The sequence below is a fragment of the Labrus bergylta genome, chromosome 6 (assembly GCF_963930695.1).
Source record: "Labrus bergylta chromosome 6, fLabBer1.1, whole genome shotgun sequence".
In the NCBI taxonomy this organism is placed as follows: domain Eukaryota; kingdom Metazoa; phylum Chordata; class Actinopteri; order Labriformes; family Labridae; genus Labrus; species Labrus bergylta.
This window is the reverse complement of record NC_089200.1, coordinates 23,545,610-23,573,604: the sequence shown is the minus strand read 5'-3', so window position 1 is coordinate 23,573,604 and position 27,995 is coordinate 23,545,610. Positions and strand designations below refer to the sequence as shown.

The 27,995-nt window shown below is 39.5% G+C and overlaps 1 protein-coding gene across 1 annotated transcript; it reads left to right on the top strand.

The window, feature by feature from the left end:
- The first annotated feature begins 1,155 nt into the window (after positions 1-1,155).
- On the top strand, positions 1,156-23,212 carry LOC109982545 (lysine-specific demethylase 4A). Its single transcript, XM_020631825.3, has 22 exons — positions 1,156-1,287; positions 3,345-3,509; positions 4,766-4,941; positions 5,099-5,213; positions 5,337-5,530; positions 6,729-6,778; positions 7,055-7,158; positions 7,624-7,761; positions 9,112-9,341; positions 10,557-10,720; positions 10,974-11,374; positions 12,278-12,371; positions 12,501-12,685; positions 14,328-14,532; positions 16,022-16,098; positions 17,206-17,261; positions 17,466-17,574; positions 18,436-18,624; positions 18,801-18,971; positions 19,309-19,428; positions 19,524-19,616; positions 20,220-23,212. The coding sequence occupies exons 2-22, from the start codon at positions 3,372-3,374 to the stop codon at positions 20,358-20,360; spliced, it is 3,150 nt and encodes a 1,049-aa protein (XP_020487481.2). The 5' UTR covers positions 1,156-1,287; positions 3,345-3,371; the 3' UTR covers positions 20,361-23,212.
- The last annotated feature ends 4,783 nt before the right edge of the window (positions 23,213-27,995 follow it).

The following is a 27,995-nucleotide window of genomic DNA, read 5'->3' as shown; positions in this document are numbered from 1 at the left end:
AAGCGCCGCTGGAACTTAGACTTTCTGGTCTGAAGGAACAAGACGAAGGAAAAAAACATCAGAGAGGAAATCCTAGAGCTCCGTCTTCAACTTAAATCACAATGCATGGGCACCTAATTTTGTCTTAGGTGTTTCCCGAGGAACTAATTTCCCCAATGTGTCCGATACCTCATGAAGGCACCATAAGCTCCCACTCTCCTCAAACTTTAGAAACGCCCCTGCGTGAGTTTGTGTGTGAAACCAGCATTTTGTTGGGGATAAAGCTATAATAGCCACTCTATTCAATTTTCTTTGTTTAACATGTCACATATGACTAAAGTAAAGGCCTACCGCCGAGAGCCTAGTTTGATCTTATATTTTAGTTTAAGGCTGCTTCCAAGTCGCTTTTCCACCAGTTTTCACCTGTGATAGGTCTATTATAAGGGTGATTAAATAGGCCTATTAAATGAATAGACTACATTCACACTTATGCGCTGCCTCGAGCATCAGTTTTCTCCCACGCCACTTCTCCTTCCTTTGCTGCTGGACAGTACTGTTTTTTCTAAAAGATGAAGATAAACTTTATTGATCCCCCATGTGGGAAATGTTTTCATTACAACAGCTCAAGAAATCAGGAAACAGGAATATAATTATAATAAATAACAAGAAGTTAAAAATCAAACATATGTAGGCCTACATCAAAATTATGATCATACGAGTCGAGAGAGTATGAGGACGTCTTTTTTGTCACCTGTTGCCATTGTACACTAAATATTAGTATCTGACTCCATTAATGTATAATAGTCTTCTTAACTTAAATCTCCAATTCAGTAACCTGAAACTATGAGTGTCCTATCTGAGACTAAAAGTAAAAGTCAACTCAGACTCAAAGTTAGACTGAAGAGTTCGTTCAACCTCCTTTCGGAAACGGGCCTCTGAACAATGACAATTGTTGGGGGCTTCACCGTCTAATTTTTAATTTCATCACCCCTCTCATGTCTCTTATTGCATCCTCGATGATGTTTGACCAAAAAAAAAAAAAAAAGCAAAGAGAAAGAGAAGGGGGCAACAAAGGGAAAAGTGGATGGATTTTTTGGCGATACAGCGAATCTGTGTGAAATGGTGTCCTGTGATTGGCTGGAAACTCCGGAAGTCCCTCCCGCGGAGTGACATGTAAATAAACACACACTGAGCATGCGTCACAGAAATAATGGAGGACTGTCTTTTCTACCCCGACCGATGATGTCTGTATTTCTACTTTAAAAGACTTGACCGAGGACAAAACGACTCGTCGACACTTCATTCAACGTAAGCTTTATTTTTTGGACATTCATAAATAGTTTTTATGTTTTTTTAAAGTTTGTGTCCAACAAAGTAACGGAGCAATGTTTTCTTGTTGGTTAGCTTCAAGCAGCTGTCAAACCTCAGTCCGCAGACTCAACCAGAGCGGGTTCTTGTGCTTTTATTTAGTCATTATTTGGTTTTTACAGAACACCTGGGTTGTCTGAAGACGACTGTGCGTTGTTTTTAAGATAACACTTACATTTCCCGAGAGCCCAAAAGCTTATCGGGGTTTAGCATGTTAGCTCACGGACTAGCTCAATCATCTTCCGAGGAGCTGTGCTGTCACTGGGCCACGGCGTGAAACAGACATGTTATTCACCCAATCACAGACTCAGGATGTGTGAGGTTTGTTTTGTAGACACGGTTACACGCTGGATTTAAAGTCTTACGGGTTGGATGTGTAAAGTCCATACTTTAAATCAGAGTTTAAAACCCTCGAGTTTCTTTTGCTCTGTGAAGTTTTGAGACGAGTCTTCATCTCATGGGAACATAATGTAATGCATCATGATTACATTACATTATCAATGGCGATTCCAGAGTCTGTTTTAATTTAATTGGGGGCCCCTTCATCTACCGTTATGTCTGCCAGTGTCCTGACACTCTTTCTCTGTCTTCTGCACTCCCACACAGATCATTTCACTTCAGTGACTTTTATTGACAAACTATGGGATATTACATGAGAGTGAGTTCTGTCAGACGGGGCCCCATTAGGGAGGTTTCCTACTGTCAGTTCTATTGCTGCAGTTTTAAGTTTGTCGGGCCCCCTTACTGGCCTGGGGCACCGAGCAATTACATGTCTTTCCTGTTGACACGCAGGGCCTCTGTACATGATCATATAATGTTTATCATGACATGTGGCTGCCCTCTTGGCGAGGTCATCCTTGTGAAAGAGATCTTTATCTCAGTGGGTTAATTTCCTGAGTTAATTATAAATAATAAAAAACACTTATAGCACTGGCATTTTTTTTAGTAATGTTGAGGTATAACAAAGTTTTAACATAGCCGAACTGGGTCTTAAATTGCCTTTAAAGTCCCCATATCAACTTAGGCCAGATTTGACCTGGGTCAAGTAAAGTGATGTCGGTTCTTATGTGGTCTGGAATTAAGAAATATGCTTGTTAAGCAAGATAAGTTTGTACTCTTTAGCTGTTTTTAATGATTAATGAAAGCATTTAAAGATCTGAAGTAGAGTTATTTTTACATTTCTGTAGTTGTCTGGTCAAGGTAGTCTTGGATAGGGTTAGGCGATATGATCTTAAATCAGTATCATGATTAATTGAACATTTTACCCTTGATTACGATGAATTCGTTTTAGTTTTTTTTTCCTCATAGTTCACTGACATGTTCTCTGCTGTAAATATGCTCAACTATTAAAGCTGGGGTATTGTTCCTAATGAAAGAGCTCGTATCTGATGAACTATTTTGTGGTCATTTATTGAATATTTCAAACTGAGATCAAAGCATCGCTTGAAATGAAAACGACACATTTTAGTTTTAAAGTAGGAATTAAATAACTTGCAAACATTTTTTCTGCAGTGTTTACATTTGACTTATTTTTGTCCGGCGTCATCTTCCCTAAGGACAAAATCTGACTTTGAGGTGGTCAGCATTGAGGCTATAGCTTGAAACTTTAGTATGGATTAATAAGGTTAATTTTTGAAAGTAAAAAAGGTAAATAGGTTAAGAAGCACAAGCCCCAAAACTTTAAACTTTCCCTGTAAGTGCAGAATCAGACAACAGCATTAGCTGTGTATTGATATGTCTGTTAATGTGAAGTGGCATCACATCACATCATCATGGTATTTTCACCTGTGGCCGCTTACCTGTCTGCTTAATTACTGTCATGATATTTCTATTTTTGTAGCTTTTAGCGATGTTTGAATTTTTTTTTTTTGTGAAAAAAAAAAAAGTCACTGTTGCAGACTTGGTCACCATCTGAAATGTGGAATTTGTATAAAGTGGGATAGATACAGTCACACATGCATATTTTAATGATCTTGCTCTTGTTCTCCACTGTTTAGAGTTGAGGTTGAAGTATCAATCTCAAGATGACTGCTGACATGCCAGTCCAAAGCGTAGGCTCCAGGTTAATGACCTTCACGCCCTCCAAAGAGGAGTTCAAGGATTTCAACGGGTACATTGCCTACATGGAGTCAAAAGGGGCACACAAAGCTGGAATGGCAAAAGTAAGTTGGGTCTGTTGTGTTCTGTCTGTGTGTTTGCTGATCATTTCTCTTTAAATGTGTGTTAAAGCCTTAACTGTATGTGAGTTAATGTATAATAACAACAAAAGACATTATTGTTAGCAATGATGCTCAGTGAGGCATTGAGTAACTTATTGTAAAAAAGACAAGCCCTATAAAGTTAAAAGGATAAATCACTCAGGTAAATCATAATCTTAACCAAAGCCTTGTGAAAGAAACAGAGTAGCAGACACCCGATGGACATCTGAGTCTTGTGTTCAAGACTAAAAACTTTTGACGGAAGATTATTGTGACATCTTTTACTGTGAAGCAACAGCAAAAAAAACTGAAACTGGAAAAGTCACTACTTAAGGCTAAATTAAGGTTTATAAGGAAGTGCATTTTTTTTTTTTTTTTTACATTTATTTAATCAGGAGAAACCTCAATGAGATTAAGAATGTCATTTACAAGAGTATCCTGGCTGAGAGGGGTAGCAGCACAACAAAAAGTTACAGATATAAAACACAGTAATTACAAACAGAGATCAACATGTCCTGAGTCACAGAGTAGAAAGTCATTAGTCAAATCAACAACCTGAAGCATCTTCCTCCAAAACCTTCAATCTACTTTTAAAAAGATTGAAAGAAACCAGCTCCCCCAGACACAGATCATCCTGCAGGAGAGTCCAGGCCGCCGGAGCAGTGTACCTGAAACTCCTTTTCCCCATTTCAAGATATTTTTGATTTCAACAATAAGTTTTGTGACTGGGTTTCAGAGAGAAGACTGTGGCTTCCAGCACTTTTCACATGAATACAATTACACAAGTATGAGGGAAGCAGGTTGAGTATAGGACATGACAATGATTTGACTACGCTTAGACAATGCAGGCCAGCCGATTCAATCATACAGAGTACAATGATGAGTCAGTGCCCTGAGATTTGTTATGAATATCAACGCACCATAATACAGTATCTAAAGATTTTAGGCACTGAGACGATGCATTCATATACAAAACACCACCATCATCAATCAGGGACAGGATGTGTTTTGTTGAATTGAATGTGCCTAAGTTGATGCATTTGGAAATGAGTGAAAAGCACCTGTTTTCTTAATGCATTTAAGATAAGTAGCAGTGCTCCAGTTATAAATTCATGAATATAGCCACACAACCAAATCAAATTCAACTCTTACTGCTCTGTTTCCTTTTAGTAGTGCTGTTTTCATTCTATTTCTGATCTGTTTTGTTTCTTCTCTTGCAGGTTATTCCACCTAAAGGCTGGAAACCAAGGCGGTCTTATGATGATATCGATGACCTGGTTATTCCCGCTCCAATTCAGCAGGTGGTGACTGGCCAATCAGGACTGTTTACACAGTACAACATCCAGAAGAAGCCAATGACTGTACATGAGTTCCGCAAGACCTCCAACACGGACAAGTCAGTTTTATGCCACAGCTAACTGATACATTGAATTTGTACCATGACTCTAAGATTATAAAGCAGACAACCTGTTACAATGGGGTATTTGCCAAACAAGCTTTCTCCTTGAACTTCATATGGTTTTCACTAACACCTCAAATGTCCCACACTGTAGGTTCTGCCATCCGAGATATGTGGACTTTGACGAGCTGGAAAGAAAGTTTTGGAAGAACCTGACTTTTAACCCACCCCTCTATGGGGCTGATGTCAGTGGAACACTTTATGATCCAGTGAGTAGTGAAGAGGTTTGAAAGTGCCACAGACTTCCAATGTAGTGCTCGTACAACATCAACATCTTCATTTTTTTTAATGTCGTTTTGACCTATGACCTCTGCTGAATATGTCCTCTGCAGGATGTGACTGAGTGGAACATTGGCCATCTCAACACCATTCTTGACACGGTGGAAAGTGAAAGTGGGATCAAGATCAAAGGAGTCAACACACCTTACCTCTACTTTGGGATGTGGAAGAGTGCCTTTGCATGGCACACAGAGGATATGGATCTGTACAGCATCAACTACCTTCACTTTGGAGAGCCAAAGTCTTGGTACAGTCACTTTCATATGACACTGCTGGAAAGACAAGTATCACACATTCTTTTTCCTTAAAGGCTTTTTAGGGCGCACTCACAGTCTGCAATCAGTACCATGCCTAAGCACGCTTCACCCCTAAAGTCCAGTTCTTTTGACTTGTGTGAGTGCTCCAATCCGTACACTTCCTTGGCCCTTGCACGGGCCTTGCAGAGGTGTGCGTCAGCACGGTACAGTTCATGCACGAGCACAAGCATGGGTACACAATGTGGACAGCCTTCATTATTATTATCCAGTGTTCTGTCTGTATCTGACTCAAAATAAGACACACAGTTAGTAAAGTAGCTGTCATGTTCTCTGTGTTGTTTTCTGATGTGCAGACACGGACTCAACCACACGTTCCTTGTATTTTCTTTATTTATTTTTTTTGAGTTCACCTGTCGTGTAAACTTAGCTCGATTCATAATGAAGTAAAGCCATGTATGTGTTGTAGTACGATGTTATGTACAAGAGATAACCGTCCTCAGGTCTGTTTAGTCCTGGAGCAGTGTGAGTGCTTAAAGGGACAACTTTGCAAAGTGTGAGTGCGCCCTTAGTGCTTAAAAATTTAGGTAGTGTCTGTTTATTCAAAAACTTCTTTATTGGCCTATGTTGATTCAATTTCCTTTTTCACATACACCTCTGGTCTCTTATTTGCAAGAACCAGCTGGCCCTGTTATCTTCATGTCTGCTCTGATTAATTTCTTCATCAGCAGCATGCTTGATAAAATACCTAACCCCCCCCCCCCCCAATACAACAACAAAAAGATAGTTACAACAGTGTAGTCTCACTTTCTGTTTAAATTGCTTTTTCTTAAATGTAATGTCTGGAATTGGCGAACGCAATTCAACAATAGTACCACGCGAGTCAGGAAAGGATATATTGTTGTTTTGATTTTTCATCCCACCTCAAATACTTGAGCCTCAGACAACACATAAGATTAGTGTAGATACAACCGGCTGAATCAGAAATATCACACTAAAATCATAATGTACTGATTTGAAGAGTAATGAGAAACAACATGCTCTTTATTAAAGAAGTTCACTACCATGTGGAAGAACGTAGAACTCCACCTACAACTCTCAATGCTCTGTCATAAACAAGCAGTCCATATAACAAGCTGAACTACTGCCAGAATGATTATTATATTTGATGTCTGTATGTGTCGTCTCCAGGTATGTTGTGCCTCCAGAGCATGGGAAAAGACTGGAACGACTTGCAAAGGGTATGTAATGGTTTCTTGTAGAACTGGAAAAAATAGATGTTAATGTGTTATTACAGGCAGTTTAACACAGTTCTTTCTAATCTGAATCGGATCATTCACACTGTTGGGACTCAAATGTTAACCACATCGCAGTGTTTCCCATAAAAAAGTTTAGATATATATTTTTGTTGTCCATCCAAGATTTACATCAGCAGTTATATTTACATGTTTTTGAATATACATACACAATCAGAAACAGTTACCTTCACTGATGTTTATAGTTTTCTGTATTTCCAGGTTTCTTCCCAGGAAATGCTCAGAGCTGTGAAGCCTTTCTGCGCCACAAGATGACTTTGATTTCTCCCTCAATTCTGAAAAAATATGGCATACCGTTTGAGAAGGTGACACACATTCATCTTTTGTTGCACTCGTAACATATAGTTGAAAAAAACACAACATACGCCGCAGACAAGAGAAATGCAGAACAATAAGGAAAAAACAATAAGTTAATCATTAAAGGGGACATATTATGAAAAATCCACTTTTACAGTGTTTTTGAACATATATTTGGGTAACCTGAGTGTCTACTGACCCACACAATGTGAAATAAATACATCAAGTCCTTTGTTTGTGGTCTGCATAAGTCTTACAACACAGAGAAAAATGCTTCAATTGTTTCAAATTGTGACAAAAAAAAAATCCCCTCCCCTCCCCTGGCATCTCCACCCATGTTTTTTATTTAGACCACTGGGGACTGTTTGAAAAGGTGGAGAAGGGGGATAATATGTCCTCTTTAAAAGATATTGGAAGATTTCAAATGAAATAAGGTAACAGTTCTTGTAATTTTGTGTTGTTTTTATATTCAGGTAACTCAGGAGGCTGGGCAGTTTATTGTGACGTTCCCATTTGGCTATCATGCTGGTTTCAACCACGGATTCAACTGTGCCGAGTCAACAAACTTTGCCACCCAGCGTTGGATTGACTACGGCAAACAGGCCACACTGGTAAGCAAATAATCTCTTAAACCACTGGCTATTGTCTTACGAGTGACTGCAGTGTATCCTCTTGGATCAAGGACCAAACTTTAGGGACTCCTGGTGTAGCTGGATGATTTATGAGGGAAATCAAAGGCCAAACTTTCTTTCCTGCTCTGGTAATTGTTAAAATCACACCCATAGTTTTCAAAGTACTTCAGCATCGTGTCAGATCTCCTGTGTGAGGGGAAGTAATTAGAATAATACAAATAAATACATGTGAGAGTAACACAGCTCTCGCTATCAACATAACCAGGGTCGTTGCATAGGACCAACGTTACGAGCCAATCAGAAGTAGAATATGGTGGGTTTTGGCAACACTGGAAATGTGGGATCTACCGACGCCATGTTAGCATGTTATGCTAGGCGGGCTGCCTATGATCGTCATTTAAGACCAATAAACTAGCATGTGATCAATCTATCCACTCCCATACCTGCTGCAGGACCTTACACTCTGCGGGTGACCAGAGAGAGATAAAGAGAGAAATGTCTTTGAAAGCAAAATGCAAAACTTCGAATGCCGTTCTTTTTCGTTTTGTGCAGCTGCTTGCTGCTGATGCGATTCTGCTCTCGCTTGGTTTTGCTTCCTCTTGATACCAATCCTCCCCACTCAAGACTCCCCAACTGAAACTTTCTATCCAGGTGTTCAGGGTAATTGGCAACTGATTCTGTGCAGCATACCAGCATGCTCTCTCGCTCTCGCTCCCATTTAAAAAAGAAAAAAAAAAAAAAAGATCATGTCTTTACTGCATGTCCATGTGTCACAGAAATCAATCACATTCTGGATCATTTTAAAATTAGCCATTCTAGCAAGTGCCTAAAAAACAAAATAATGCCATAGTAAGTTATATATAAACTCGTAGTTTAAAGCTACAACTTTAGAAATTCATCAGGGCTGGTATGGTGTAGAAACACTACAAGTCTCCAGTCCACTCCTCCAGTGTTTGTAGTTTTTAATGAATGCATTCATCTTCTGTCTGATGAACACTAAAAGTACAAAAGGCTAGATCATGATCATGAAATTGTTCTGAAAAGACACAAATTGCTGCAAATGTTTGGTGCTCATCATTTTCTGGAACCTTTCTAACCTTTCTAACCTTTCATGCATTTTCTAAACCTACCTCACCTGTCCCCCTTAAGTCACTATTTTATTGGGGGGGGGGGGTCCTTAAAAATTATCCTCCTCAAAGGGACATGAGGATAAATGTTGGAGGACCAACAAATTGAAGAGCAGTAAATATATATATATATATATATATATATATATATATATATATATTTTTCAGACTCATGACTGACATTTTGGCCTGTGTTTTACAGTGTTCATGCCGCCAAGACATGGTCAAGATCTCCATGGATGTGTTTGTACGCAAATTTCAACCAGACCGTTACAAACTGTGGAAAGCAGGCAAAGACAACGCTCCCATTGACCACTCCAAACTCACACTGGAGGCGGGTCAGTTTCTAAAAGGCAAGACCAAGCCTTTAAAGCCTGTTCCTAATGAAGCTGGATCTGAGGAGCCAACGACCCCTGTCCAGGAGGACAAAAGGTCTGGTATTACTTTCTCTACTGTCTCTAAAGATATTCTCCAGTTATTCTCTTGTGAATCTGAATTGTAGGCCATCCAATGAATAGTGCGTGGCTTTTGAGGGAGCACAGAGGGAAGGGGGTGGGTGTACACGGAGCACTGTTTTCTTATTATATGCAAATGTAACGTACATAGCTTGCCCAATAAATTTCATTTGTTTACTTTGTCATTATACTTATAATAGTACAAGTTTTTGTACTTCAGATCAAGTGACATCTGACTAGAAATATTCATTATAATCTAGGTGTGCATGGAGGCATCATAGGGATCCACAAGATCTGTAGCAGTTAAAAAAATATCTATTTTTTTATGTAAAACATTTTTGTGGGCTTTTTTGCCAGTTGAAGAGAGACAGGAAATGTTGGAAGGAGAGAGTGGGGGATGAAATGCAGCAACAGGCCCAGGTTGGGCTGGAACCTACAGGCCGCTGCAACGAGGATTACTGCCTCCATTAATGAGCCCCGTGACATATCTACTAAGCCATCTGGCATCCCTAAATTATTAGATTTAAGAAAAGAACACTGGGTATAAATGTATGTTCATCATATTTAGATTGTGATCACTCTATTCTTTAAAACAAACACCTGTAGTTTAAAAACGTTTTAGTGAGTAAGTCACATACGTTGAGAGACATTGAGACGTCAACAATGGTGATGAACAAAGAAAGGTCCCTTAAGAGGATAGATTGGGTTGTATGAGGTACTTATTGATAATATTACTTTAGATAACCGTCAGAACAGACCCAGTAAGGAGAAGCCAGCCCATGTTTCTACATGGAAGTTATGTATCACTGCAGACAGGGCATGTTTACCGTGTACTTAAGCCACTTTAAAAAAGGCCCAAAAGAAAGTTCTGTTGTTAAAGTGAAGTGATGAAAATATCAACATGTAGTGAACAATTAAACTAAAATGTGGTATAAGATGAAGGACTTTTTAGTGGCTAAAGCAGGTGTTTCTTATGACTGCAGTGGTATAGCAGAGCTTCAGTTCTCCAAACAGGTTCTGAGCTGACTGTTATCTACTATACCTACTATTGATACATACCTCATAGCACTACACTTCAAAGATTTTATGTTGACGGTGTTTTCAGAAATGCACTCTACACTGAAACATGTTGCTTTGTTGTCAGTGTTTCCCTTTGAGTCCTGCTGAATCTGTAATGTCTCCCATGCATTAGTTCAAAGACTCAAATTGGGAAGAAGCATCAGCTTGAAGCATTCAGAGCCTCTGAAGACTTAAAGCCTGAGCTCACCCTGAAGGAGACTGTAGAAGTGGAGCCAAAGACGGCCAAGTTGATTGATGAGGACTCTTCAACCAGAGTCCCAGACATCCCAGATAAAGGTACCACTCAGTGCGTAAAGATCGTCTTTGAAGCTTTTTACCTGAAATGTTGCATCTATGTATTATCTAACACAATATTGCACAGACAATCGTGTACTTATCATACTACAGCATGGACAAAACTATGATATATATTCAGGAGAACCTTACACTAAAGAATAAGTCAAAGTCTCATCCTAGGCCAACGTCCAGCAATGGTTTCCTATGATCCATGATCGTTGCTATAATACAGATTACTGTACTTTTCTTACAGACACCGTAAGAGTCAAGCTGAAGCCTAAGCCGGACAAAGAGAAGAGGCTGCAGACTAAATCTCCGTTTAAAGTCAGAACAAACAAAAGTTTAAACAGACGGAGTCCTTCAAAAAAAACCAAGAACAATACGTCCAATTTGGATGTCTGTCCTTCAAAGACCTTTGATCCCCCAGATACCGCTGTATGCTCTGAGAAGGCGGGCGGCAGTGAGGAGCCGAAGCTTAGCAGCAGCTGCAGTCAGACACACAAATTATTTCAGAGGAGCCCTGCAGACGTCCTGCATGTGCACAGCTACGCCAAAGGAGACTATGGAGAGGGAGAATTCCCAACCAAGGACGAGAAGCCGACTGATGGCAGTGATTGTGAGACGGAGAAAGACAACCAATATATGTTCAAAAGAGTGAGTGGACATCGAGTTTGACATCATTTTATAATTTACTGCATATTTTAATGGATCATAGCATAGTGTCTCTAAAGGCCCCGACACACCAGGAGATCGTTGGTCCTAGTTGGACTGTCGGTGAGCGGTCTTCGCCCTAGTTTTTGCATTGTGTCCGGCTCCGTCGCTACCCGTTTGCCTTTTGAATTGGCGTTGGGGGTCGGTGAGAGGAATCTCTCTGATTGGCTGTTTCATGTATCTCCACACAGGTTCAGGAAAGCCCCTTGAGCATGCCGCTGTAGTATCCATGTTTTCACTCATTAGTGCAGTTTCTCCTTATTTGTCGCCTCCGCCTCTCATTTCCTTTTTCCACAAAAAGACAAGGACTGGCAACGCCAGCGCCATTTTCTACTTTTTATCAGATATTATTCTGGATTAGTAGGCTACCTGTAACACGAGTGGGGCGCGTCAGCGGTGTGAAAATGGTCTTCTTGTATCATAACAACGGACTACCGCCGCCTGCTGGCATGGATAGTTATTTCCTCTCACGCATGCTCAGAACGTACGTGGCCGTCAGCTGTAGTCTGTAGTGTGTTCTAGTGCAACTTTTTGGCCCATTTTAAAAGGTAGAATTTGTTTGTGTATAGCAGAACCAAACACAGTGACATCCAAAGATCAAATTAATAAGAAACATACAGCCAAGAGTTGTAAGAGGATCTAAAAATAATAATAGATTGGAAAAACCACAAACAAACATTACAACAAATAGAATGAATCAATCTGCTTGGAAAGAAAGTATTCAGAATCAGAGTGCATAAATGATTTAGAAAAACCACGTTGTGTAACAGTAAGGTCAAACAAAAGAACACCCAGAGGGTAAGAGAGAATGATGCTGATTTAAGATAAGATATTTCTTTCTTGCAGGTAAAAGAGGCAGCTGGAGAAGTAGAGTCGAAACCTGATCTGGGGCAGCTTCCAGGCCACCATCCTCTCATAAAGGACGGCATGAGCGATGAAGGTGTGTCAACTATAACCATATGAGGGGGTTGTCTTACAATTTGAATAACTAGTGGTTAGGATCTTTAATATCCTCCCTCTGTGTTTGATTAACCTAAATGTTGACTTTATCCTTGTGTTTATGCATCAGAGACTCCACAAGAGGCTCTACCAGCAGACGAGGGTGGTGTGGAAGGGGAGAGCTGGGCCAAACCTCTGGCTCACCTGTGGCAGAGCGGACCTTCCAACATGAAGAAAGAGAGGGAGTACAACAAGCGCATGGGCTCCAAACCTCCATACTGCTGCATCTGCGCCCTGTTCTACACATACCAGCAGGTAATCTGCACCAGCACTGACTCCACTCTACAGTCAAAACCAGTTCTCTACACTGTGCAGACGACCTTAGGGTATATTTTGATATTAGGTTTGTATTTATATCAAATGTGTTTTCCCCTCTAAATTAATTTTGTTTTTGCAACAAACAACTTTAATCTGTTCAATTTATCCACGCACAGACACAAACACCAGGAGTATGTCTCGCGTTTTGAAAAGTTAAACTTGATATTCTGTTATTTATAAAAGTTCAGCAGCAAACAGGCGTACATTAACAATATAAAACGAAGCCATGAGAAGCTTCAGTTTTGATTGGCGCAAGGTGCATTTACAAGAGGGGTGTGCAGACAGCGGACCGTCTCTCTCTTTCTCTGAAGCTGATGTGATTGGCGAGATAGGAGTTTTGCTGCACGGAGCGATGAGCGAGCCTGCACTCATTCGCGCGCTCTCTCTCTCTCACTCTCTCTATCTCTCGCTCTCTTGGTTCCCTTCCCTTCTCTTCTTGGTGCCATGAGCGCCTGCACTCACTGGCGCACGCTCTCTTTCTCCGCTCGCCCTCGCTCTCTTGCACTCGCTCTCTCGCGCACGCAGCAATATTTTGAATGAATGAAAATATTTATAAAAACAGGTCGGAAATATACTCGGGCAGCCATAAATTTACTTTCTGAAAAGTAAGATTTTCAACTTGAGCGGCCTCACCAAAAGGGTTGGCGATAAGCTGTTTCTCCAGGCGAACGCTCTTTACTCATTGGCACATCCATACGTGCATTGGCAAGGAGGTTTGCTGTATCTCAAACACAGTCACAGTCAGTTAAACAAGGGTAGCCAGACAGGGTGTTAGAAGGGCATCACCTCCACCAAGAACACTGCCGCTACAAAATGTTTCCCGCCAAACTCTCAGAAACGGACTCAATGAGGGTGGCATGTGATTGTCTTCTAGTGGGACCTGTTCTAATGTGCCGGAGGGATTTCTCCTTTGTATTCCTCGCATTCCTGTTGTCCACACTTCCCCTTCCATAGATTTGTCTGTGGCAAGATCGATACTCCAGAACAGTAACGTCACACTCCTTTAAAACATCAGAATTGGTAAATGCACTTGTTGCCCTGTGTTGTTCAATTACATTTTGGTTAGAAAAAAAACACTGGCATGGGAGTAACCAGATTGGGACCTCTGATTGCTCAGGACATGACACCTTGAAAGTTGAATGCTTTGTTTCATGGTAACACCTTCGATTGTATTCCTTTGCAATAGTGACAGTTTCTATTGCAATTGAGGAGCACAGGTATAGTATGTCTTACAGCTGGCATGATAAAGAAATATTTATAAGTCCATTCTTCATCTGCGGTTTTCTGTATCAACTTTGCGCTTCAGGCTCTTTGAGAGTACCATTTCGCCTGCCTGAGAATCAAAAGAAAAGACCTGTTTCCTGCATGTGTTTTCTACCAATCAAGACAGAATTCAAGTGACAAACCCATGGATGGAGAACTTGTCCCACAAATATGTAGCCAAAATATCCAAATTGGACCCTTGCAGTTCTATGAATGGAGAACATTTTAAGATTTAGCAAAAGTCAAAACTCATAAAAGAACATTTCTTGTTGCCAAGTGTAATGACCTCAATGTTGCTTTGTGCTGTGCGTGTCAGACTGAATGTTCAAACAGTCTAGGTAGTCCTGTCAAGGTGGCTGATGGGCGGATATGGACCAAACCACTGATCCCAGAGACGTGTTTCACCACCACCACAGAAGAGGACTCTGAGTGTGAGGAGCAACCTGTCACACCTCATCTTGAGGAAGACGGAACCAGTCTTCTCATCAGCTGCTCTCAGTGCAACGTCCGGGTCCACACCAGTCAGTACACACATTCTTTAACTCTGAGTATACAGTATATTAGACATGTGTCAATCAGCATGTATGTACCACATACTGGTACATCTTTTTTATTACTCAACACTGCTGGCCTTATAAATGTTTTCCTTTAAAATGTCCTTCACAATTGTCTTTTATTCATGAAATGTGTTACTATACATTTAAACAGCTGCATTTGATTGAAGATCTTCAACATCAATCAATCAATTTTAATTATATAGTACCAAATCATTCCAAAACTTATCTAATGAGAATTATTAAAGCAGCCTGATAATAAGAAATGAATCATTAATGAGGAAGCCAGCCTAGACTGGACTCGTTTTTTTTTTTGTTTTATTTTACATCGTTCTGATTTTTGCATTATTACGTTTAAAAAGGCTCTCTTAGAAATCTGTTGTACATGGGAGTTAAATGAACTATCCAGAATCCTCATGGTGGTACTGGATGTCAGGATGATGCAATCTAAAGCAGCTGATTACTTACCGGTACATAACATATCTCTTTGTATTTGGGAACAGTTACAATAACTTAAATTTTAAGTTGCTAAAAAATGCTGGTCATCCAGGACTTTGTCCTCAGCTCAAGGCTTATTTCAAGTTTAGAAGGACGTATCATTAAAGGCAGGGTTGTTCATTTTTTTTTAAACTAGCATGATTTTGAAAGTAGCATTCCCTCGGTGCTCCGTCTATACCCCGCCCCTCCCCTCTGTGCTCCCTCTAAAGCCACGCCCCTCACTTACATACACAAGCGGCGTAGCTCCAGAAGCGGACCTCAGCTCATAGCTTGCATTGTGTAGAAACTACGTCGTCTCATGTCTCATTCATATACTGTAAGTAAACTCTCAGTATAAACTCGGTGACGCGCTTTGAGTGCGGACTAGTGCACACAAGAGGTAGAGAACAAGAGACAGGGAGGCGTGATTGGTTCACCGTGGCAGACATTGGTTGAAGTTTTTACAGGCTTACAACTGCTACAGATGACGGATTTTCTTTGTTCCTTTTTCAGAGAACATGAGTTATTAATTTCTGTCAGGACCTAAAGACAATTTCAACCAAAATCTTAAAAAGTGTATCTGTACAAAATTACCAACCCTGCCTTTAACATTAATTAAAATAACTGAATTAAAATAATGTAAAAAAGATTTAAACCAGTTTACTGCATGTGTATTCATTACTTTCGTCTCTGTAACAGATATCGGTATCAATTGTGCCAAACGTTGCATAATTAGACAGAAATCAACAGGAAAATGATATCAGTAAAGAAGGTCATGAAGTCCTTTGTTTGAGGGCTATAGACATAAATGGTTCAATGGAGCTATGACTCTCTGTCAGCCATGCAGCCCTGAAAGGAAAATCATTTAACTGCATTGCCTGGGATGAGCACGACATGAGGGGAAAAAACCTTAATAAAGACATAAAAATGAGTCTTTCAGCCACTCCAGCAGTGTGTCTCCTGTGCTTTTATATTCCAGGCTGTTATGGTGTAGATCCAGCCAGTGTGAGTGAGGAGTGGAAATGTGCACGCTGCAGGGCTGGAGCCATGACTGAGGTCGGTGTACATTCTTTATTTATTTACATTATGTTTCAAAAACATCCTACAACTTCGAACAGGTCAAGTAATTAAAAGTCAAACGCAAAAACAATACATTGTCTTTTTTTGTATTCTAATATTGGTTAGTTGTGTCGGTAGTGTAGTAAACAGGATCTATTGTTATTTCCCATTGTTGCATATTCATGAAGTTATATCCTGAATCATGAAAGTAGTCCAGTACTCACAGACTGATATTCTTTTGAGAACGTGTATTATTTTGCACTGAGGCCTGGCAAACGTTAAAAGATTTTGAAAATGTGAGCGACTCCACACATAACAAATCATGACAGATTCAGTTCAGTTCTGTTCTTATATTGGGCAAGGAAACGACTTACTCAGCACACCACACACTCACCGATTCATTCACCTACAACCAGAGTCCCCACTATCACAACGTGTAATCTCCCACGGTCAAACCGCAATTTAAGAGCACACAAACTTGATGGTCAAGCTAAATGTGGCTAGCTGTTAGCTGGTACATCCAAAACATTTTGGTAAATCATTTTGGCTATTGTTCCCTTTCATGTGACAATTCACAGAGTCCACGCTTGGTCGCAGACTTGGGAGGTTAAAATCCCTCTTAACACTCCTCACACCACAGGAGAATCTGGCAAGATAATCTTTGGAACATCAGATAGTCGGGCCTTTGCTGACTTTGGTCTGAAGAGGGGAATCAGGCCCAAAATCTGCCTGATTATCTTGTATTGTGTACCCCGCTTAAGTCATCTCATCTTAGAACCAGAGGCTCACATGTACATTTAGAAATTCTGATAAAAGCCTTTTTGATGGTTTAAGTTAAGACAAGTGGCTTTACCGTCCTTGTTACCCTCTGATTACATACTGAAATGGTTCCCATAGCACACCATAGACAGGAATGTAAATACAGTTCTCCGCCTCTTCTCTTCACTAATACTTCACAATGATACTCTCTTCCCTTGAGATAAGATGGGCAAAGGTCTGGGGTCTTTCAAGAATTTATAAACTATGGTACAAAAGTTATTTTCTTGTTTTTTCTGTAATGTGGATTAACATTCACAACATTGGCTTGACTTGTTCTTTGTGCAGAATTGCTGTTTGTGTTCACTGAGGGGTGGAGCACTGCAGAAAGCCAACAACAACAAGTAAGTCGATCCACAAAGTTACCAAGGTAGTGCATGTGCATATTTTTGGCAACTTTAATTTGATCATCTCAAACTGGAGGAAATGTTCAGTCAAAGTGGTAAAAGTAACGTTAAGCTGCTGTTCTTAATAGAAAAAGAGGTTGACTGCGGGATGCAGCCATTATGTCATATGTTAACAACGCCTCTGCTTGTGTCAATGTGCAGGTGGGTACATGTTCTGTGTGCCGTGGCTGTGTTGGAGGCACGCTTTGTCAACATCAGTGAAAGAAGTCCTGTGGACTTAAGTGGAATCCCTTTGCAGAGATTTAAACTGGTGAGTTCAAGGAAGCTGGCTGGAATGAAGAAGAAGCAGATTGCTCCTTATCGTGGTGGGAAGTACGATCACATTTCCCAAGCCAGTTAAAAATATTTCCAGTTGAATAACCATCATGTGTTCCTCTTAAACCAAAAAAAATGTTTACCTAAATGTTCAATGTGTGTAACAGTGTTGTAGTACTCGTGTCCAGGACTCGGACTCAAGTCTGACTCAAGTCCTAATTTTCATGACTCGTGACTTGATTTGTCTCGAGTATTTATTGCATTTGAACTTGGAAGATGGAGAGGAGGATTCTGACTTTTCACTGGTAAAGTCTGTGTCAATGTTTTGTTTTTTCTAATAAGACCCTAATAATTATTCAGTTCAGAGAAATGGCTGACGTGTGTGTTCACCTGCACACACGTTCACATGCTGCCTTTTACAGCCACAGTCACCATGGTCAGTATGGATTGGGCAAAAGGCGTCATAAAAATAAAAATTCTGATCGATAACGGGTTGTTAGAGGGTATTTTTGAGTTTAATGAAATCATGATGTACAGCAGTGAAACTTCAATTTTAATTTATATATCCAGACATGCAGACAGGATCGTTAAGAATCTTATGTTATCACTTTGAATAAACAGAATGGAAACAGTGGTCCTGCTTATACATCTTGAAAGTTATCAAGTGGAAAGTGAGGACACACCTAGCCATCTGTTCTGTAAAATCTTACACTTCAGTAGATGTAACAGGATGTGAAGTTCTAAAGTGGAAAGGTTTCAAATGCAGTCAAACTTGTACCAGTCAGTGTAGGTTTGCTTCACACGTATTCCAGCACGTTTCCGGAGCCCTGATGTCTGTGTTTAAATCTCCCAACAGAAATGTTACTACTGTAAGAAGAGGATGAAGAAAGCATCAGGCTGCTGTGTGCAGTGCTCTCATGGCCGCTGTCCAACTGCCTACCATCCCACCTGTGCCCAGGCTGCTCGAGTACTCATGCAGCCAGATGAATGGCCCTTTGTAGTCCATGTTACCTGCTGTAGACACAAAGGCCCCATTCAGATTGAAGTAAGGTGCTAGTGAGGATCTATGAACCTCTTTTTAAGGACTTGACTGTAAACGACTGATTCACTATTAACTCTTGATCATTGTTTTCATATAAATGACCTCGATGTCAGAGGATACAGAATCCAGTCATCATTATTAGATCATAAAAATGTGGTGTTCTGTATCTCCTCTGACAGCGCAATAAAGCAGCCATGCATGAGCTAACTGTGGGACAGAAGGTGATATGCAAGCACAAGAATGGCCGCTACTACCAGTGTGATGTGGTGCAGCTGTCTAAAGAGACGTTCTACGAGGTCAACTTTGACGACGGTTCCTTCAGCGACAATCTCTTCCCCGAGGACATCGTGGTACTTATACAATTGTTACTTTCAATTTTGAAATTAAAATTAAATCCACTTTAAAAAAAAATAAAAAATTGCCACTGTAACTTTTCCTAAATGTTGTGCTCATAATGGATTAACGATGTGTCTTTCTAATACATCATGGAGTAAGGTCTTTAAACTGCTCTTTGTAAAGAGTCTCGAGATAACACTTGTTATGAATTGGCGCTCTACAATTAAAGATTGATTGATTGATGTTGTAAAAAATGCATCCGCTTTGTTGTTTGCACGTGGATGCAAATCAAATGTTTAAAATAATGAACGTTCAGAAGTCTGCAATGTGTTTCTTTTTTGTTGTTGTTAGAATCGCAACTGTTGTCAGCTTGGACCCCCACCTCAGGGTGAAGTGGTTCAGGTGAGATGGACAGACGGCTTGGTCTATGGAGCCAAATTTGTGGCAGCTCATGCAGTACACATGTACCTGGTAAGAAATCTTTCATGTTTGTTATAATGAAGTGTTTGATCCCGTTTAGGGCACAAGTACAGCTAAACTGTAGTTTCTGATTGTATGAACTGTAGGTGGAGTTTGAGGATGGTTCACAGCTTACAGCTAAGAGAGACGATGTTTACACTCTGGATGAGGAGCTTCCTAAGAGAGTCAAATCCAGATTGGTAAGAGTACCCGGAACAACACACATGGACTGTTCATTTTACTGTCATTTTCATGAGTCTTACAGCCTGTCCTAACAGCACGCAGCGCGAGCATCAGCAACAAGATCAGCAGGATTCTATTGTTTTCCTATTACAGCCCGCAAGATTCGCCGTTTTTACCCCGATGCTCCGTTTCTATTTTCCTCTCTGAAGCTCTGTCTAGGAACGAGGAGGGAGGGGGCCCTACTGACGCACTGACGCTCGCTTTTCTCACTCAACAGAGCTAGTTAGCTTGTTGTACAAAGAGGAGATAGTGGAGCATTAACACTATCCTCATCTGTTATTGGAATGTTGACCTTCGACTTGTTGACAAAGCCCCACACTTCAGTTTGTCCACCTTCAATACAACAGCACTCATTGTTTGTGAGGGGAAACTGAAATTCACAGAGCAAAGAATGATATATTTATCGGATGCAGTGTGGATAGACAGTCAGCGTGCGATCATGCGCGATGCGACGCGATATATAACGCTAGCGTGCTGTTAGGACACAGTGTAATAAATTCTATATTGAAACTCTTCAGATGTGGCAGCGTTCTCATACAGTCTTGTGTTTGTCTCTGTAGTCCAAAGCCTCAGACATGAGATTTGATGGAATCTTTGAAGAGAAGGAAATCATCAAAGAATCAAAGAGGCAGAGAGTGATCAACTCCCGCTACAGAGGGGACTACATCGAGCCTGTGATTTACAGAGCAATCATGGAGTAACCCCTTCTGCGTCTCAGCGCACCACCAGCACTGACTGACTGGACTGTGACACATGAACCTTCACCAAGCAGCTTTCCACAACTAATTGTAGCTCCGGATGACTTTTTCTTAGGACTTTTTTCTCTTTTTTGTACTCAGTCATCTGTTTCTGTTAAGAGAGACTTGTGTTGACCTGGTTTGAATGCAAGCCGACGTATCTTAAATTTAGGACTCAACACCGTGCAGTAGGCTGACACTTAGCCAGGACAGGACACGGTAATGGGAGGCTACATGAAATAAGAATCTGTACGCATTAGTAGCATTCTGACGCTTAAATAGAAATTGACGGTGAAGCACCTTGAAGAAAACGAGGTTGAGCTCACGTTAAAAGAACATGAGTGGCCTTATGTAAAGTAAATGTTTTGATTAATTTATACCCTCGTATTTAGAGTTTGTTATTTTTTTTTATATTGCCGAGTCATGCTGAGAATAACTCATACTGCAATTCATCCTTTTACTCCTGACCCCTCCACACTCTTATCTCGTTACCAGTGTGTGACCGATGCTCACTCTCATGATCAATCTATCAATTATCTTCTCAACCAAACCACTAAATGATTTCTATTTATCTTATTGGAAATTAAGAAGAACAATGCTGATGACAATTCTCCTAATCTTAAAGTGTTTTTTTATGACCAATGTTTAGAGTCAAGATTCACATTGGAGAAGCTCAACAAGTAATCAAAAAGTGACTTTTACACTGAGGTTGATATATTTTTTGTTCCTTTATCAACATGATATTTCACATGAATGTATGGCCTTTGTTCCCAGTCATGCTTGGTATTCTTTATTCAACAATAATATAAAGTTAAACCTTTAATTCCATGAATAACTTCTTGCTTGCTCACCAACATTGTGTACACTTTGTCCGTTTTGTTCACTGTGTGTTACATTTTGTACTTTGCAACATCGGTGATGAGCACAGCTGCAAGCACCGAGAAAAAAATCTCAAAAAATGACATTTAAAAATACTCAGACCTGCACAAATCCAAAAGTACCACTTCGGAAAAAACCCAGTAAACAAACAGAAAATGTAAAATTGTAGAGTGCAGAGATTTAAGCGGATAATAAAGCCAGAGCCTTTTAAACCAGCAGAAATCCGTTTAAAAACATAGCCGCTTGTCTCTGATGGCCTTGTTTCATGAGTTTTTATTCAAATCACGATTGGCTTTCAAGACAACTTGATGAAAATCATCTAAACATGTAATAAGGAATAATCTGAACAGAGAGGAGTATACACGTCTGGATCATCTTTTTTAGTTGCTGCCTCGGGGGAGGCTCTTCTACATATTTCTGTAGATATTTATATAAAGCCAACCCAGATTTGTAGTGAGCAGACACAGACAGGAAGTTCAAGGTTGATGTGCAATTTTAGACTTTTTGAAACTTTTTAACAAGAAACTCCAAATAGATAAAAAATAATATATGGATGAATTATTTGTTGAAGTATTTAAAAAAAAAAAAAAGCCATTTAACTAATTATACCTCGTCTTAAAAGTAGAGATGCACCGATCCACTTTTTTTCAGTTCCGATCCGATTCTGATATGTACCGATAACAATATTTGTATTTTCATAACTCACAACTCATATTGTTGTTGTTGGTATGATGTGTAAGGCTACACAAAGCTGTAGTAAACCTGGCATTGTGATGGCTTCACAAACAGGAAGCAGAACAGCCGTCAGGTTTTCAAATGAAACATTTTACAACCTGAAACATTTTACAACCTGACAATTGTACATTCGATCAAATAGAAGGAGCTGTTCCATCTCGTGTGAACGTTGTCATGGAGACGATTGGTGGGCACTGCTTACAGGTCAGTCTTCAGATTGAGACTGAGAAGGTTTAAAGGGCCCAAATATCTTTCTTGACCAGTGACATGGATTGGATATTCGATATGGATTGGATCCGATATTCGATACGTAAATTCTGTCGATATCGGACGCAGATGGGATCGGTCCCATCTCTACTTTAAATGAAACTTAAAACTTAATATAGCTTTGCCATAACAACCTTTTTCGACCAGCCTATATATTGGAGTACTTCTGGAAAGTCGTCGTTGCGTTACAGGATCGAGTGTTAGAGGCTGATATGCATTTTCTATTTTTTCTACAATTTGTATTTCCAGGTTCTTTTTTTCAGAAACGACTCTTGTTTTGAAGACATTATTCAGTTGTCTCGCCACTCTTGTATTCAGTTGTGCATTTCATTTTTAGAAGTGCAGCTTGCATGACGAGTTAAATAGTATTAAGTGTTTGCTATTTGTTTGAAATCTGTTGAAAATATTCTTTGTTCCCCTCTAACCTTTCACATGGAGTGTGCATGTTCTCAAAGCCCATTAATCATAATGCACTTTTAACAACTTCATGTTGCCTTCATGATGTCATCATTTGCCTGCAACTTTTTTAATTGTGATGGTGCAAGACTGCAAAGAAGGGAATATACATTTTGTAGTTGTTGGTGATGAAAGTCCTGCTTTAATGAGTCAGTCGAGAATATTTTTATGTTTTTAAAGTTTGAATACAGTTGTACATTGAGTTAGTGGGATTTTTCTATTCCATTATGTTGAATTGTTTTATAAAACATGTTCTATGTGTATTTTTACAGACACCTGTACATTTCCAATGTTATAGTCTGAAAGCTTCTCCCTGGACGAACTCTCCATCTTTCTTATGTCATCGCTGCGAGAAGAAAATAATTCAAGCATTTCATGTTTGTTTTTTGAGTCCAGAGATTTGTCTCAGCGCTTTTTGTTTGTCTTCATTATACATCAACTAAGTTTTATTAAAAAAATAATTTTCTTGTCAAAAGTTATTTTGTACACAAGGTATGCTTTCTGGTGGTTTTAGATATTGTAATGGAAGAGAGGCAGCGGCTGTGGCTCAGTGGTAGCGTCGTCGTCTCTAAATCAGAAGGTTCAGGGATTTATCCCCAACTCCTGCAGTTACATGTCCCATGTATTCCTGGGCAAGACATTTAACCCCGGATGAATGGTACGAGTTACATCTGCTGGTCACTGTACATAGCAACCTCATCAGTGTGTGAATGGGTATGTGTGACCTGCTGTGTAAGAAGTCTGAAGTCTAGAAAGGACTATACAAGCTCAAGTCCATAAAAGCTCCCGTGAGGGGGCTAAACTTCATCTTTTTGTTTCATGCTATCAAATTAATATTCTGCCTCCTTACAACGGGGTCACACGTTTAATTGCCTTCATGTATCACTAGCTGATCCTTGTGTTGCTGTATGTAGGCGTCAAACTTTAAACATCTCCTTATTGAGTCTATGAAGAAATGCTTCTTTTTTACTCCGTGGCATACATTATGTGACCGGCTTTGCATTTGGGCGACCTGTCGCATAATCTAAAAAACTCATTAGCCTATTTAAAGATACAGAAAAGAGAGAGAGTATGGCAGTAATGGAAGTTTTTACACTAACCATTATTTATGCCTGGGGCCCCAACACTGTCTATTGTTCTGAAACATTAGCTTCAGATTACTGGGATCTCAAAATACTACATCCTGATCTTGTAATAGTGAGATCAGGATCTTGTAATTATGAGATCTTTTCTCATAATTACGAGGTCTCGTTATTATGAGGAAGATTTTGTAATTCTGAAAAAATATATTATCTTTTCCACGCAACTATATTAAAAAATACAGCGTGATTAACACGGGAACTTGTACAAATGTATAATTTCAAAGTGAGCTTCATGAAATAAAATTCATTCATGATAGCAGCATGAGTTGTGTCTACATTATTTTTAGTAAGGTAAATGATTTTTTGTCATTTAAGATATCAAATATCATAACTTTAAAGTATAAATGAGGAATTGTTTTTTCTCTCTGTCATTTGTTCAAATGGGTTTTGACTTATGGGCCTGGGCCCACCGAACAACACCATTATACAAACTGTTATATCATGTGTGAAGTCTCAATTTGTCAGAACAGGCCTTTTACATATAAGCATATAGGTTGTTAAATGAGTGTGTTACACGTTACTATAACACCACTACTAAACTCCTCAAAAAAAGTTTGGAAGCGTTATTTCGGTCAATTATTTTGCCCCTTAAAAATATTTATTGGTGTTTTAGTATATATCGTTGGAAAGCCTGATTAGTCACCTTTACAACGAGGTATAACTTGTAAGGATCGTGCATTCGTGGAATGAGAAACACAGCTAAACGTGTGGGTCGTGCCAAAAAAAACTTGGCCAAAAAGTTGCACTAGAACACACTGCAAAGACTGCAGCCGACGGCCAACCACCACGTACGTTCTGCACATGGCTGAGAGGAAATAACTCTCCATGCCAGCAGGCGGCAGTAGTCTGTAATTGTCATTCCAAAAAGGGGAAACCGGGAGAGGACGAAGAACGCGGATAAATAAACCATTGTTGTGATACGAGAAGACAATTTTCTCTCTGCTGTCACTCAACACTCGTGATATAGGCCTAGGTACTTCTAATGGAGAATAATGTCTGATAAACAGTTAATGATGGAACTGACATTGGTCTTTTATTAGTGGAACAAGAATAGAAGAGGCGCTTCTGTATTTCTTCTCATGCACTGGCTGTCCTGTTTCGCTTAGCAGAACAGCCAATCAAAGAGATTCCTACTGCCAACTGGGCTGGCGATCAGCTCTTGAGTCTGTTGCCTTCAGAGATCTAATCGGTAAATTACCAACAAATTGAAAATCACTACAGTGTTATTTGAAATGTTCTACTACCTGAACAACTCTAAATCATGAGAACATTAATCTGAGTGTTGAAGCAAAAAAAGTAACTACTTTCCCAAGTAATTAGTTACTTTTATAATAAAGTAAGTCAGTTACTTGTTGTTAGTAACTGTAAATAGTTACTAATTTTCAGTAACATGCCCAATGTTATGTTAGGGAGGTTTGACTACCGAACAGTGCTGATTATAGAGTCTGGTGGGGCCCTAGGCAAAAATCTATTTGGGTGTCATCCAACAAACGTTCATCACCATTATGTCTGCCAGTGTCTCGAGGCATACTCCTCTTCCTCCTTTTTCTGTTTCTTTGTATTCCTCTTCATTTTTCTTTGTTGACTTTCATTGACAAACTTTGGTTTTCAGAGTAATAATACATGCAAGGCACAGGATCTAACTAAAAACAAAAATGAGGCAACATTTTCCAAGCATTTTCTTGTTTTTTGAGTTGGGAAAACCTAAAAATGTGGCTTTTACTGTATGTGACTAAATAAAGTAGAGTCTACAAAAATCAGCAAATAAATTGAGTTTAAGCAAAAAAGATGGCACAATGACAACATCCAACTCAATTGAAATAAGTAACATTAAATAACAGATTTAAAAAATATTGACATGGTAATCAATTTCAGTGTTTTTAAACTAATTGTTTCTTTCTATTTTAAAAGTGTACCAAACTTCAAATAATTGGTAAGCATCAAAATACATTAGGAAATATGGAAAAGAGTAGTTGTCTGTTCCCAACGTTTATTTAACAGTAATGCTGCCATGTAAAAAAAAATTATTTTTACATGATATCTTGTTAGAACATATAGAGCAGGGTTGACCAAAGTGGGGCCAGCGCGCCAGACGTTTTCCGCCATAAGGTCCGATTGGGCCCGTCTGATGTTTCTTGCAAAAACAATGTAATCAAATGAATCCAAAAGAAATAAAAATCTAATGTAAATCCAGGTAGAAAGGTAGAGCTGGGTGTCATCAGCATAGCAATGGAACTGAATGTTAATTTACAGAATATATGGAACTGAGAATGGAGATAGATGATGAACAGGAGGGGGCCGAAGACAGAACCATGAGGAACACTGGTAGTGACTGGAAATGGCTGGGATTTGAAGGTTTATAGTTGAATGAACTGTGCGACCAGAGAGCTAGGATGTTTACCAGTACAAGGGTGTCAGGTTATTTTCGGACAAATGAGTATGAACTTTACATTCAACTGTTTTATTAAGAATTTTAGATAGGAAATGTAGATTAGAGATAGGACGAAAGTTATTGAAAGAGTCAAAAGGAAAGTACTGAAGAGATTTATTTGACATCACAGATTTTCTTGCCGTTATGGACAGTTAAACTCAAGTACCCTTGGATAAAAAAATGTATCTCTGACCTGGTGTTTCTGGTTGACATCACAGACCTGCTCAACGTGTTCAGCTTCAGGGAAAGGACCAAATCTTCACACAACCGTTTGACCACGTTTTAGTCTTCAGGCTGAAACTTCTGTCGATATCTGTAAATGGTAAATGGACTTCAGCTAGTAAAGGGCTTTTCTAGACTTCTGACTACTCAAAGCGAATTTAGACTGCATGTAAAACCTACACACTCCATCATGTCCATCAGAAGTTGCTTATCCCATTCATACACATGCATACACTGCCGTCGAAGCAGCAGGAGCAATTCAGGGTTAAATGTCTTGACATACTGTATCTTTGACAGTCTTTCCACTAATACTAACTTTAAGAACTGTATGAATTAAACACACAAAGAACTTACTCGTATTATTGACGCACAAATCAAACGCTTACCAAACCGATAAATATTATTAATTGACTGCAAAACTTGTACTCCTGATGCTGACTTTCTCTCTCCCTGCAGCTTCACCACATGTGCTCCTCTGTCTCTAATTATCCTTAGACTGGAGATGTTATTCTTAAAGGAACAGGGGCCTTTTTTACAGTGAACATGCCTTACACAGATTGGTTTAACTGTTATTTAAACCCAGCAATAACAATATATGAAGCATACAAGTAAATATCTTTAAAGTAAACATGCATTTAACGGCTACATCTAACCTAAAAGTATATTGGATACATTTAGCAAACTGACATTCAAAGTTAAACATACCAACTTTTATTGAAATGTTACAAACCAATGATTTCAACTTCTAAAACTACTACAGTTACTGGGATGGTTTGATTTTGTATCCAAAGACTGTTCGAAGCTCTTTACTCTTGAACAATTACATATGGAAACTATTTTGTATTGTGGCCACAATATGGCTTTCAAACTAAAAGAGACTCCTTTTGACAATAAATAACACTTTGTCATGTTCTATGTCTACAATAAGAAGAACATTGAAAACATTTAAATTGTCTAGTTGTAAGGAATTCCTTTTCATTGTCCATTTGTGAATCCGATCGTCGTTTGATAAAGATATATAGAATTACATGAGAACGTTTATTTGAGAAATCAGAGCACTGATAGTGTTTGAGTTACTTTTGAAAAAAAGGAGCGGAGTCTTGGGGGACAGTGTCATGGGTCGCAACATGACCTCAAAGAGAATCTGAAGACACAATCATTAAAAACATTCGACCTTTAGAGGATGTCTTTCTTAATCCTCTTTGGGAGTTCACACTATAATAGTGCTTTCACACTTGCAGAAATCTCCTGAATAATTTCTGATATTTCCAGGAGGAGCTGTATATGTGAACACAAAATGTTTCACTCAGACTTAACTTCAGAGTTTCTTCTGCCAGACCCCTAGTATTTTTTCTGCAGCAAGTCCGAGTGAGCTGATGTGAGAACGCCGCAGGATATTCTCTGGAGAATTCACCTCAAGCCAATAGGAGGGGGAGTGGCGTTTATATACTGTGACTGCTGCACGGT